The 14,622-nt window shown below is 34.8% G+C and overlaps 2 protein-coding genes and 1 long non-coding RNA gene across 3 annotated transcripts; 2 read left to right on the top strand and 1 right to left on the bottom strand.

Moving 5' to 3' along the window:
• Positions 1–389: 389 nt before the first annotated feature.
• On the bottom strand, positions 390–2,746 carry LOC110788637 (uncharacterized). Its single transcript, XM_021993274.2, has 2 exons — positions 2,510–2,746; positions 390–729 (listed from the first exon to the last, which is right to left on the bottom strand). The coding sequence occupies exons 1-2, from the start codon at positions 2,621–2,623 to the stop codon at positions 616–618; spliced, it is 228 nt and encodes a 75-aa protein (XP_021848966.1). The 5' UTR covers positions 2,624–2,746; the 3' UTR covers positions 390–615.
• Positions 2,747–6,667: 3,921 nt separating this feature from the next.
• Positions 6,668–10,221, top strand: LOC130467143 (uncharacterized). The gene is made up of 4 exons (XR_008927302.1): positions 6,668–6,820; positions 9,449–9,526; positions 9,620–9,777; positions 10,069–10,221. It is a non-coding gene; the product is annotated as an uncharacterized lncRNA (long non-coding RNA).
• A 631-nt stretch (positions 10,222–10,852) lies between these two features.
• LOC130467142 (histone deacetylase complex subunit SAP18-like) lies at positions 10,853–12,556 on the top strand. The gene is made up of 4 exons (XM_056835588.1): positions 10,853–11,109; positions 11,493–11,605; positions 11,718–11,813; positions 12,323–12,556. Exons 2-4 carry the CDS (start codon positions 11,573–11,575, stop codon positions 12,422–12,424), a joined length of 231 nt encoding a protein of 76 aa, XP_056691566.1. The 5' UTR covers positions 10,853–11,109; positions 11,493–11,572; the 3' UTR covers positions 12,425–12,556.
• Positions 12,557–14,622: the final 2,066 nt, after the last annotated feature.

Below are 14,622 nucleotides of genomic sequence, written 5' to 3'. Positions count from 1 at the left end.
TTGTAGGACTTCTGATTTTGTAACAAACACACAGTATATTTTTATATTTTTCAGTACAGTCTGTAGTTCTTGGACGTTTCAGTGATTTCTTGTTCAAAGCTGACTTGATGATCGTCTTCCCCTTAAATTGGTTGAGACTAGTCACACACCAAAGAACACCGGCCTCTCAAGCAATTGTCTTGAGCAATTTTGATTATATCGAAAAAGAAAAAGAAAAAGAAAAAACAGAAAGAAACAAAGAGACAATGATGATAATTAACACGGAGTAGTAGACATCTCTTCAAGTCTGATGTAACTTGACAAATAAGATCAGCAAAACTGATGCTCCAAAAGAACTCTGCATCAGGTTCTAAACTTGTAGGGAAATACCATGAGTCTAGGCACCAACGTTGTCTAAATTTGGTATTGAAAATGAGCCTTTAACAACATAAAACAAAGTGAATACATTATACATGAAAGACTAACTGATGTAATTACCGAGCCTCTATCAGTTGATTACACGAGTTTCCTAGTTCCAACGAGTCTGAACCCTATATCGTAATTAATTAACCATACGCTAAAACAGAAAACATAAACGGTATCCTAACACAATAACATTTGTACACACTAAAGACTTCACTTGTTACTGCTTGAGTCCGTTTTACCAGCATCACTTTCCTTTGGTCTCTTTCTTGTTCCAAATATGAACTCCTTTGCTGAACGTTCTGCTGATTGTATTCTTTTCTTGATCTGCCACAAGTATAATCACTCAACATTGTAAGAAAAAAAAACATTCAAAATATAAAACGAAACAATGAGCCTAATGAACACAAGACTAGACAGCGGAAGGTCTTATACACTCAAAAGAAGTGACTAGAAGCACAACAGTAGCATGTAATGGGGAGCACATATCAGAGCTATGTTTTGCAGCACTCAAAATCTATGAAATAATACAAGTGTGGAAAAGCTTTGCGGCAAAAAATTGTGTCATAAAGTTAATATTGGACAAAATCAGTTCTTTCCAAATATTACTCACAAACCTTACTTCCAGATGTTTAATCATGTTCTGTTTCTTCTCAGGGTAACTTCTTTCAGAGTTGCAGAACAGCGTTATAAGAAAATTAATGTCGTATAGAAGACTCTACTATATTGGAAACAACCTCTCTGCAATTGCAGGGGTAAGGTTGCGTACAACCGACCCCCACTTACCCTGCTTCTTGCGGGAGCCTTTTTTGAGGCAATGGGGTAATGATAATGATAATGATAATGATGAAGAAGACTCTACTATATAGAGCCCTAGAAACCTTTTATTGCATAAATACAGAAGTTTCCTGAAAAACTATGGGATCTTCAGCTTTGTCTTCCGGTGCAGAAAACTTGCTTTACTACATAGTGTTGTTTAACCTAAATAACTCAAGTTTTAGTATCTCAGTCAAGACTAAATAAGCAATAAAATTAACTTAGAGAAAGTGACTAGAATGAAAATCTAAAATAAACCAAAGCATCAGCAAAATGCTCATTTTGATATTTGGGTACTAGTGTTACATCTTGTTTGACCTATTCCCAAGTTAAAATATATCCCACTCAAACCAACAAAAATTGACTTCAGGAAAGAGGCTAGAAGAAAAAAACACAAACGCGACCAAAGCATCAGCAAAAGGCTCATTTTCATCATTGGATCATAGTGCAGGTTTTGATTGCTTCTTTCTCCTCCATCAGTTAGAGGGTTTGAGTTGCCAAAGCTGGAGACTATCAGGACCTTGTCTTCAAAAGATAAAGTGACATAAATCATTGAAGAACAGAACAAATTGACAAGATTAAGGGAAACAATATGGTATTCCAATATTCCAACTATCCAACAAAGTTGCCTATAATATACCCCGTAATGAATATTATTGTTCCTTTCTGAAACAGAACATTCAGTTTCATCATGGTATCACCAACTATAACATGTCTATAGGATGCATGATGTCATATAGATCAGTAAGACCACCTTATATTTCAAATTAGACCAGATAACTCCATAACTTAGCTCAGTTCGGCCACCGAATCCACAACTTTAACCAATCCTTACCCTCAAAGTCACATAATTGGATCAACACAGGCGAGTATTACAAAACAGGAAACCCATTGACAGTAAACAACCCAATTCAATAATCAATATGTTATTACAAATTTACAATTCCAATCACAAAGATCAAAATGGAGCTAAATTGATTGTCATTTGTCAAGCAAAACTAGAACCAAATACAGATACGGTGTAGTATTAAAACCCATTTTCAACAAACCCCAAAAGATCAAGGTTTTTGACCAATTGTTCCCTTAAACCCCAAAAACAAAACTCCAGCAAATTCACCGAAAATCATGGAAGTGATCAAGAAACGAGAACATACAGCAACTAATTATTATCAATAAAGATCAGAAATTTGCATCTGGGTATCAAGTATTTCGCAATTTCATGTCCCCGGTTTTTAATTTTCCAGCAAAAACAGAAAAGATAGAAGAAAATGGGAAAGAAGAAGAAGCTTACAGGGTCAAGAACATTGGGTTGAGGACCATAATCAGCGGTTAATAGAAAGTAAGCAGCAACAGCAGTTCCAATCATGGTTGTGCGTCTGATTAGCTTGTCTGTGTTTGGATTCATCTTCTCTTCTCTCTCCTACGATTTCTTCTACTCCGTATTTGCTGAGTTCCTTTCGAAGCCAGACTAGAAGATTGTGGAAGACCAACTCTAAACAATAGCAAGGGACCAATTAAGTTTTGTTATTTTTCAAATAACACTTAATTAAGGATAACTAGAGCTTAGCCGGGCGTGAATGAACATTTAATTATTCAAAAGGTCTTGCGCGCACAAGGTGTATAATAATTTTATTGTACACCAAGATAACTTTTACCCATTTTTTTTTGTAACTTTAACTTAATTTTGATTAACTTTAATATTAGTAAAAAAAAATTGATAGATAAACATTTTAAAGGGTTAAATAATTATTTTTATACATTATTAGTGATTTTGAAGAAATAAGTTTTATTAAAATAAAAAAATTTATCACTAACAAAATAGATAACTTTTATATATATAAGCTTAACTTTTAAACGTTTTGAGTTAACTTTTACTTCGGTGTACAATATTTATTGTACACCACTTGTAAATAAGAATTTGTGCTAACTATTTAATAGGTCTTGATTTAAATTAAAGTAGTCTGATCATGTATACAATAAAACAAATAGGAAAAAATAAGCATGATACTCCTAATTACTATGGAACTACAACATTGTAGTATTGTACTTCCTCCGTCTTTTAATACTCGCAACGTTTGGACTTTTGCCACTATTTATATAATCTACTTTGACTATTCTTAGTGCTTTTTATATAAGATAAAACATAGTCATGTGGGATCTTGTTAGATTCGTCTCAATGTGTATTTTCAAAATATCAACTTTTTATAATTTTTGCATAAAGAGAATTTAAGATATAAATGATCAAAGTTGTGCATTGGCATGCGTGAAACTAACAAACGTTGCGAATATTAAAAGACGGGGTAAGTACTAACCAAACCAAGTCCAATACTCACCTACAAAAAATACACTCATATGTAAAATAAAAAAAAAATAAAAAAAAGCTAAATACTAAATACTACTCCCTCCGTCCCTTAATACTCGCACCGTTTTCCTTTCGGGCCGTCCCTTAATACTTGCACCGCTTCTATAAATGGAAATTTATACCAATATTATATTATTTCTCACACTTACTTACTAACCCCACCTACACTCCTATTCTCTACAAAAAAATCATTTAAAAATTCACACCCCCACTCACCACTCTCGACCTCTTACCATTTCCCACTAACTATATTAAAAGAATACCCCACTATCAACTAACACCCATTAAATTAATAAGTCAATTTAAATGTCTTAAATTCCGCATCGGTCAAACCGGTGCGAGGTATTAAAGGACGGAGGGAGTATACACTAGTCGCACAATAATCATCACAATCTATACAACGTTAACTACAAACCCAATCAAATTAATTCCTACGTCATAAACAAAATTGTTACTATTGTTAGTGTAAAATGAATATTGAATTTGGGTTCTCAGAGATTGATACCTTTATTGATGTGGTCTAGAAAATCCCGTAGAAAGAATTATATTTTGTATGTAAGATGAAGGGTTATATCGGGCCGGAACCCTGTAAGGATTAACTCGACTCGAGTTAACGGGCTAGATAATTTTAGAGTGGGGGAATAGTAAGGGAACTCTCCCTTAAATGGAAGGCGCAATCCTTTCCACTAGTTTAATGCATTGTTTGGTCCGTATAAAGAACATGTTAATAGATGTATTACTAGTCTTGGTCGATTGATGAAGCAGAACTGGAAATCAATATATGAGTTATGGAGAAAACACTGAGAAAGAAAGTTGTCTAAATTTCCGACCACCAAAATAATTCACCAGAATGAAGTGTTTCTAAGCTCGTTTGTCCTTTTTTTTGTTATCATTCAAGTTTTGTTTGATTATATACGACGTTTGAAATATATTATGGTTTTATTCTACTCCCTTCCATTTTAAACAAATCCTTTTGATTTTTTCCCATCTAAAACAAATGAGTTTGATTTTATTCCATTTAAAACAAATATATCTACTTGATTTTCAAATAGTTTGGTGTTTTTTAGATATGGGAATTTTATTAGAAATTTTGGAATTGACAAAATTAAGTGGTTTGGAAGATAAAGAATTTACAATTTGAAATTCGGCCAAATTCTTAATTGTCGTAAAAGGTCCCATATTTATGTAATTTGAAATGACTCATGAAATGATGTCAATTCAAATTCTAAATGCTACAACTGTGTACCTTTCTTTCCTCCTAAACTCATTTTCTCTATCCTAAACAAATGTGTCCTTTCTTTTAAACTCACTATTTCTCCTCCTGTCCCAAACCCACCATGGCTCCATTTCTCTACAGTCAGAAGCTTGTCGTTTCTTCTCCTCTTCCTCCATAGCTGAAGCCAAAATTGTAGGTCGTAATAATTGTTTGAGAAACTTTCAATTGATAAGATTTATAAATTTGAGAAAATTGGAAGAAAATTTGAGATTGAAGGTTCAACAATGGAAGACAAGTGGAAGGAACGAGTAATCATTTGTAATTTGATTTTTTGGTTTTGGAGATTTTTAGGCGTTGAATTGATTGATTGAAGGCTTGAAATAGCAAAAGAAAATTAATTAATTTCAGAAAATTAGAGTGGATAAGTTATTTTAATTTGAATAGGTAGACATAATTTTGGAGTAAGCTATGAATTTCTCATCGAATTCGGGTTAGCCCAACCATTGCATATGTGCATGAAATTACTTTAGTTTGTTGATAATTGATTGTTGATTGTATGGTTCATAAATTACAAAACTTACATTTGGTGGGTTTTTTCCCCTTCTATTAGACATTAATTAGATAATTCAACTTTAGAGAACTTCAAATCCATAATTAAATGTCCAGTTCACCTTGAAACATATGTAGAATTTGAAATTTTGAAAATGAATTTTTTTTCTTGTTTTCCAAATAGATAATTTGAAAGTTGGAATTTGAATTTCCAAATTTGAAATATCGTAAATGATTTTCAAATAAATCCAAGTGAAATTTCTAAAATATCCTTCGTCCAACAAGCCTCTGAACTTTCAATCAATCTTGACTCGTTGTTAGTGATCCGTGAGCTCGTATTTAAGAATTAAACCAATTGATAATCATATCTTCCAATGATTGAACTGCTAATTGTGGAGACACTTTTTGGTGTCTACAAACATTTTAATAGAATTTAAAAGGACTTAGTTATTGGAATGTTGATCTCATAATTAAAGGGTATAACATGTGTGACAGCATGGTTAAACTTTCTTTACTGCAACGTTAAGCCTTTATCACTTTGAGACATTTATTTGAGCCATTTTGACATCTTCTTCATCTATCACGTCTCTTCGAAAACGTCATACACGTAAGTACACCCAAGTTGTTAAATTATACGTAATTGTCTTATCTATATTTTCAGAGTGATAGATTTTACAGTTAATTCAGTTAATCTAGTGCAAGTCGATGCTACTCACATCCATATAATGACTAATATTATTTCCTTGCCTAGTTTATTCAAAAAGCAATGCTTTCAATATACTCCGTATCTCATATTTCAGAATCGAGCAACCTTTTTGAATCTTCTTCATGACATCTCTTCAAATATGTCATGCACGTAGTACATCCAAATTGTCCAATTATACATTACAAAGTATTATCTTATTGGTATTGACAGATTGATAGATTTCACAATTATTTCGATTAATATAGTGGTCGATAGTCGATACTATTAACTTTCATATAATAACTACTTCAACCTATGAATTGGAAGGTGATTTTTGCTATGGCTATGTGGCACCTTTCATTAGTAGAAAAAACCCCTGTTGCAACCCCCTTGTTGCAGCGTACATGTATTAATACGTTTCAACAACCAGTCGGTCAACGCGGGTCAAACCATTTAAATGGTTGTTGCAGCGTACAATTTAATTGTTCCCTGCAAAAGTGTTTGTTACAGCGTACATTTTAAAAGCCCCCTGCAATAACCCGGATTAAAAAAAAAAAAAAAAAAAGCTGCAATGTTGGTTGAATACTACGGAGTAATTCAAAACAATTAAGCATCTCAAAATTTCAGCTCTCGCGCTCAACTCCCTTTTTCTTCCCTTAGCTTTCCCTGCGTCGCCCCCTCAAAAAAAAAACCATTCCTGCGTCATCAATCGAGCTTCCTCATAGAGTCGTCGTTGGTTCTGGCCTCCTCGCCAGTCGCCGGTGGGTCTCTTTTCTCGCCTCCTCTCCAGGTGCCGTTTTGTTTAATTCGTTTTTTTGAGTTTTGTGCTTCGTTTTAGGTTTTGTTCAATTTGTTTGTTCAATTCGTTTTAGGGTTTGTTGTATTCGTTTGTTCAATTCGTTTTTAGGATTCAATTCGTTTGTTCAATTCGTTTTTAGGGTTTGTTCAATTCGTTTGTTCAATTCGGTTTTAGGGTTTGTTCATAGATAAAGATGGGGTGGTGTTGGAATTAGAAAATGGTGGTGGTGGTGGTGGCGGTCGTGGTGGGGTGGAGCAGGGGAGGTGGGTTGACTGTTGTTAATTGCATTGTACTATTGAAATGTGATTTTTGAAGGGCTACTTTGAGAGAAGTTGTGGTCTTTGAGGAAATATGTCCTTCATGATTCCTTTTTCTCCTAAAAAAATGTTTTTATGTATGCATCATCAAATGTTTTCATCCAGGTTTGATAATACGTGCATGAATTTCATTGATATTGTCTAAAAATAATATAGGGAAGATATTAAAGAGCTTCTTCAAACTAAAGTATGTCATCCTATTATGGTGATTTTCTTCTGTCCTTGTTGATTCGGTGTTATTCGTTTGATTTTCTGCTTTTGTGATTTTGAGGTTTAGGTTTTATGTTGTAGATTGTCAAACTTGTGTTATGACTAGGCTTTCATTGATTTTCGATTTTTTCTTTACTATTTTGATTTGCAACTTACGGCTCATGATTCTGCTTTGTTAGTGTTTGTTGAATTTTCTCCTTAATTTTGCAAATTTGTAAGTATTTTAACACATACGTTGAATTAAGCAGATTTTCATAATTGGATAACCTGATAGAGATTGACATAATCAGATTATATTATTGTTGGTGTTCTTTGTTTGGCAATTTGGGTACTGTTTTTAATTTTTTATACATTTTAGCTATTACAATGCCAATTTTACTAGGAGTTGACTTCCTTGAATTGGCTGCAATTTGCAATTTGTAGTTGGGTTAAAATGGGCGTTTGTGTAGTTTGGAACTGGTGCTGGGACTTGTCCTTTTTTATGTACAGCACCATATAAGCTATTTCTATCAGTTTTCCGTGCTTCTCTATTTGTTGTCCGGAAATTGCTACTTTGATCTGGGTTAAACTATGTTACTTTGTGAAATGACCATTTGGGTTCAGTAAAAATACGCAAAGACCAATCCGATTGTCAAGTTCAGTCATTGAGGATTGTGTACCATGTACAGTACCAAATTCATCTTTCTATGTTCTGACATTTTTTAAGCATATACACTAAATCGGCCACTTTGTTTATGTGATGCTATTTGTACCATTAAGTTATAATTAATGCATAATGCTTAGTGGGCCATTCACAAATAGGATTTATAGTTGAAAAACTCTCATTAGCCTTAGTCTTCACACTAACTACTTTACTAGGTTATCACTTGAAAGTGTGAACCAATTTACTATGGTCATTTTTTAATAACAGATAAGTTGACATCCTTTGATCATTGTTTTACATTTGTTCTGTTCAGACTTCAGAGTGTTCCTTAATTAGTTTTCTTGAGATAAAAAGTGAATGAGGAGGTTGCTTGAGTTTGACCTTGGTCATTTAGACTGTAATTTTGTTTAGAAAATTTCAGGTGAGTGCTGCTTTATTAAGAGTGTAATTTTGTTTAGAAAATTTAGCTAGTGGTCTTTTCTTTCAACTTACTTAGCCGTATTGTCAAGAATTTAGCTTGCATTTATGAGTCAAATGAAGATTTGGAAGCTCATCATTGATTCTGCTTGGTCTTTTTTTTGGTATCAATGCTGATTTTGTTTTGCTGGAAACTAATTTCACATTTTTGGGAACTCTACAATTGAAATTGGGAAAAAACTGAACTGAAACTTACAGTGAGATTCAGCAGGCTCTTGAATTGTTTCAGTTTTGAGTTGAAAATGGATCTAACTCAGAGTTCAGCCTCCAAAAGATGATGGCCATATTTGATTCTTCATTCTTGATCTCTTTTTTTCTTTTCTGGTTGAATTCTTGATCTTTTTATTGTACCAGTGTTGTTGATATTGGTGCTTGATATTACTTCGTAGATAGCCTTAGTTATAGGCTTAAGAAATATAAATATGAAGCATTAGGTCACGTGTAATTTAGTTGAGAGTCCTAGTGGTGGATATTTTCCAGAGGATATCTCCACAAGAAAAGTTGTTTGTTTGATTCTCTTATTGAGCTTTATTTAGACTTTCTAGCTCGCTTCTTTAATTGTACTTTTCTGATTTAGTGTCTTAGGAGGGTTCACTATCCCTTTTCTGTATTCAGTCTGTGAAAATTTGATTTGGATTTTAACAGATATTTGTCTGTCTAAACCTGGTTCGTTGGCTGATCACTGACCTGCTCCCTGTTCCCAAAATGCAACACTCTGTCTCACTGTTGGTCTGGATGCCTGGTATTGATTTCTTGGCTCCTTTCTTGCCTTGGCCTGCAAGAAAAAACATATTTTTGAGGAAATAGATAAAATACAGATCTAGCTGCTACTCTTGCAATTGACTGAATTTTGTTAGTTTTTGTTTCTTCGTTGATAAATGTGGTTGGTGAATTTAATTTAGTGATGGGTTTTACTTGAAATTGCAAATAAAAATCAAGGTAAAAGTCTTAGGAACTATTGTGTTTATGCAGGTCGTCATAGCAGATGAGTCGCATTATTTGAAGAATGCTCAAGCAAAGAGGACATTTGCCTCTCTTCCGGTTATAGAGGTCCTCTCTATCTCTCTGAGCTGCATCTTTTCTCCCTGGGTGTGTTCTCTTTCTACAGTTTTTGACCTATAAAACTTCTCCGTGCAATTTCAGAAAGCGCAGTATGCAATTGAGATTCGTATTAACATGAATCTGGCGCAAAGCGTATGAAGATAATTGGAGTGATGGGCCTGAAGACTTGACAGGTCATTCTCGGTTTGGAGTCAGCTTGATCACCTCTTGCTGCTTGCAGTATAGTACAACTTTGATTGGTATGCTTTCTACTATAATCGGCTTTAAAGTACGAGTAGACTGCTTTTGAAGTTTGCTAAAGATTAACTGTAGAACTTTGTTATTAAATCATTGTATTGGCTACAAAATCTCCAAAAAGAAATACACTCTGAAGAAGCAGGTTTGTATATCCCATAGCAGTTGAATGTGATTCTATGGAATAAATATAAGAGAACCTGATTAATTGTGAGTGTCTGCCTTGTCATTCTCAGTGTGTTCATTAGAAAAATATTAAGCAACTTTGAGCATTGCATTTCTCCTCCTTTTCACAGATAAAGAAGTTGAAGTGCTCATACGTCTTGTAGTAGGAGAGTTGAGAGATCTCCAGAACTTTGGTTGACTTACTGGTGTTGAGGTATACTCATGGTCTCTTGTTTTTTTTTCCTGAAAGCTCTTGTTTTTTTGGTGTCTCTCTTGCTGTAGCTCCTCTGTTGTCGATTCTGCCATGTTTTTCGATTCTTCTATCCTCTTTACTTCTTCTAGCTCCAGTTCTCCAATTTTTCTCTCCACTAGTGCAGTTTTTATGTTGATCTCTCTCTCACTGGCCTTTAATGCTTCTACCCATGCATGAGCTGCTGACACTTTCTTGTCAGCAATCTCTCGAGCTCCGGCCGCACATCCAGTTAAATAATCATACTCCAATTTTGATTTCGCCTTTTCCTCAGATGCCCTGGCAACTTCCAACTTGTCTTTCTCTCTAAGAAGTTTTGAGTTCAGCTTCTTTACAAATTTCCAGTTTCTGCTTCCATTTTCTCAATTTTGCTCCTCTCCTTTGACATGTTACTCAGCTCAATTCTTATTATATCCATACTACCCATAACTTGAAACCCTTATGCTTTGATAGCCTCTAATTCTTTCCTTGCTGCCTCTAAATCTTCCGTGACGGACTGCAAAGCAGAGTTATTCAAGCTTTCACTTCTATGAAAATTACTGTCCATTTCCTTAATCAAATTCAACTCATTTTGCAATACATCAACCTCTGAATTGGTAAGTTGTAATATATTTTTAAAATTCAAGATATTTCATTTTCTACAACAACTGCACCTCCCTCAACTTCATCATCATCTTCTTCATCATCAATAACCAAACTCTGTCTTCTTGAATTCCCCCAGCTCCTTCCAAACATCACAACATCAGTACCATGCAGCTACAAACAAAATGAATTGGTAACAAAATTTTTATTTCAGGATTAGATGTAGGAAGAGTTGCAGGATTAGGTGGATTAACTACCTGAGGCCTGACCTTAAGCATAAAGATTTTACAGAACAAGAAGAGCATCTCATTATTCAGTACCATGCAGCTATAGGCAGCAGGTGCTTTTTCACATCTTTTCTGTTTCTTTTTTAGCATCCATCAGACAAGAAGCATTCTGTTACTGATTCTTTTTTAGCTCAAGATGTTTTTGAGAAAGCACATTTGCTGAATAACTTATGGTTAGCCTGTGAGCATTTTAGCTCTTTAGATTGCCATGATTCTCATAAGGTTCCTATCCGTTTGCGCGCTAGCAGATCAAACTACAGTCTTTTCACTTATTTAGTGACCATTTCTTTAATGCTTTAAAATATGTTGGTGCTGTCATTATGAGATGATAATGGCTTTGTAATGATTCTGTATCTAGTATGCATTTCCTGGTTTGTCAAACAGGTTTATTTTGCAGATTGGCTGAATTTAAATTTAATTTCCTCATCTTCTTTAGATTGGAGGTCACCATACCCAAGAAGATTTTTCAGTGAGAGGCAAGGAGAACCCAAGGACAAGGTTCAAATTTATACCTGGATGGATGCTACACTTAGAGAGATGACTGATCTCGTATGTTTGCAAACCTGAACTCCGCATTATTATTCATCATTTTTATCTCCTGTCTTCCCTCACTCGTATCCACAGGTTTCATGTGTGTGATATTGGTTGTTATTACCTTCAGGTGAAAGAAGTATCTCCAGCTGCCAGAAGACGAGATGCAAAATTGTCATTTGCAGTTGTATATCCTGATAAAAATGGGCGTATGCAAGTAAAGAAGGTATATTCTAAATACCCTAAGCCAGATCATCATAATAGTCTGTCTTTGCTTCCAGACTTCCCATTTCTCAATTTAGATCAGTCAGCACAAAGTGGGACTGTCGTTATTTTTTCATAATCACAAACAAAGCAGCATGAATCTCAATGCTGACTGTTAGATTCTCATACTCAGCAAAGATCCCCTACCATAAACATATCATTATCACACCAAAAACAAAAAATAGTTAAATGAGGGAGAAAACAATCAGCACTTACTGTGCATGCTATTCTAGGATAATTTTTTCATTCATTATACCTGAAGATTGAGGTCTTCATACAGAGATTTCAGAACACCAACATTTGCTGGATCTGTTTTCCCGTAGTACCAACATTTGCTAAAATGACATTTTCCTTACTTTTGATTCGTATTCTAGACTGTTAGGACATTGTCATTAGTTGTTTGAATGTAAAAATGTGACATTTAATTTGCATTTAATCTAATGCTTAATTTTTATTTTTATTTTTGTAAAGGTATATACTCCGAGGAATGCGCCTTATGCTAGTGAGGAAATTGATGTGGTTCGTGAGCAATGGGCTAAGTTTTTTACCAGCAAGTATTTGTTATTGGCATGAGCGCTTGATCGAGTTGGTTTAGATGTTATAGAACAATCTTTTATATTAAAATGTATGCGTTCGTTGAAATTGGAACATACATATATTTAATTGTATGTGGTACGTACACTTTGGTTTTGGGATATATACAAAACTCCAGTTGTTGTTTTTATATTTGTTATACAGGTTGCGTTATTCTATTATTGTTTTGACAGGTTTCTATATTTGGTGCAAGGCACTCTAGGTATCCCTAAACAAAATTAGAATTTTCCCGCCAAAAGTGCTTTGTTACAGCGTACATATATATTGTACGCTGCAACAAGGGAAAAAATTTTCGCTAAATTCCAGACTTGTTGCAGCGTACAAATAAATGTACGCTGCAAAAAGTTGAGTCTTTTACAGCGTACATATATATGTACGCTGCAACAAGTCCAAATTTTTGCCAATTTTTTGGCACTTGTTGCAGCGTACATACATATGTACGCTGCAAAAAACCACTTTTAGCAGCGAACATTGTACGCTGCAACAAGTTCAGACTTGTTGCAGGCCCCCCAGTCGCAGCATACGATGTACGCTGCAACAGGGGTCTAAAAGCCTGCTGCAATAAGGGTTTTTTCTACTAGTGTTTGGCTTTCAAGGAATCGAGCAGTTTTGAAAAAAAAAATGATTAAACCTTTTTCTATTTACTCATCTTTTTATGTGGATTACATAACTACTAACACTGTATTGCAGGGTAAAGGCAAGGAACCTTTGATTATCAATGAGACTTCATGGAGCCCTTCAGCAGCTGGTTATTTGAAACTGAATGTTGATGGAAGCTGGAAGACTCTCAATGAAGCAGGAGGTGGGGTTTTTTTTTCGGGGGGCAACAGGGAATTGGTATATGGCCTTTGCAAGCAATTTTAGTGCCATTACCCCTTTGGTTGCGGAGCTATATGCTATTCGAGAAGGGTTGATGATGGTTGTGGATTATGATATTAAGCAGTTGGAACTTGAGACTTATGCAAAGTCTCTGGTTACAATGCTTAATTCAGTGGATCACAGTTATCATCATGAACTTTCTCCAGTGATCAAGGATGTTATTTGTCTAGTGAACATGGTTCCTTCTCTGGTGGTTAATCATACCTCAAGGAGCAATAATAAGGTGGCTCACAATCTTGCGAGTTATTCTACAAGCATAGCGGTGGGTTATAAATTGTTTCTTAATCCTCCACCATTGTTGAGAAAGTGTATCAGGCAGATCTTCAATGTGCTTAGAATCCAGAAAGAGAGGTTGTTAATTTTTCCAATTCCTAGAGGCAGCAGGTGATAGATCTTGAAGCAGTCCCTCCTCCCGAAGGTTCTGCAGATGAAGTAATCACAACTAGTATAATGTTTGGCACCATCCCACCACGGTTACTACTTCAATTACTAATTTGGTCAGGAGGCATCAAAGGGGTGAAGGTGGTGAGGCTGGTGATGATGGCGTTGCAGAAGTGTAGATGTCTTTTGTTTTTCTTTTGGCCTAACCTGAATGACCAATCCAATGCGGCAGATTAGAGTTAGATACCTTTTGGGAGATGTTTACAACTGGTTTAGTGGTTTTAATTGTAATGTCAGGTGGTTGTATAACCTCTTTTGGGCAGTTAGTTTTTGGTTTGGCCCTTTTTGTAAAAAACTCTAATTACCTTAGCTTAATATAATTCCTCTTTTATGCGTTAAAAAAAAAAACTACTTCCTATTTCCTTTTCTACTCTTTTCAAAATCAATGCTTTTAATATATCTGATATTGAATCGAGCGACCTTTCAACATCTTTTTCATAACATCTCATCAAACACTCCATGTATGTATTGCATCCAAATTGTTCAATTTTACATTATCATCCTATTGATATTAACAAAGTGGTAGATTATGTAGTTAATTCGGTTAATCTAGTACAAGCTGATGTTGTTAACATCCTTATTATAACTATTCAACATTTCCTTTCCTGTTTTATTCCAAAGCAATGCTTTCACTACATCTGATGGGTTGAGCGACCTTTTTGACATCTTCATCACGCCACTCTGAACAAGTCATTAACACGTCACCAAATATAGTCACAAGTCGATGTTATTAACAACCCTATAATAACTATTTCATACTCCAATGTTGTCAGTACGGAGTTCTGATTATATCACATCAACAAATATCTAATTTCAACACCTAACTTAACCTTATAAGACCGAAGTTATTAGACAAC

This window comes from Spinacia oleracea, chromosome 2 (assembly GCF_020520425.1).
Source record: "Spinacia oleracea cultivar Varoflay chromosome 2, BTI_SOV_V1, whole genome shotgun sequence".
Taxonomy (NCBI): Eukaryota; Viridiplantae; Streptophyta; class Magnoliopsida; order Caryophyllales; family Amaranthaceae; genus Spinacia; species Spinacia oleracea.
The sequence above is the reverse complement of the archived record's forward strand: the minus strand, read 5'-3'. Positions and strand labels throughout refer to the sequence as shown.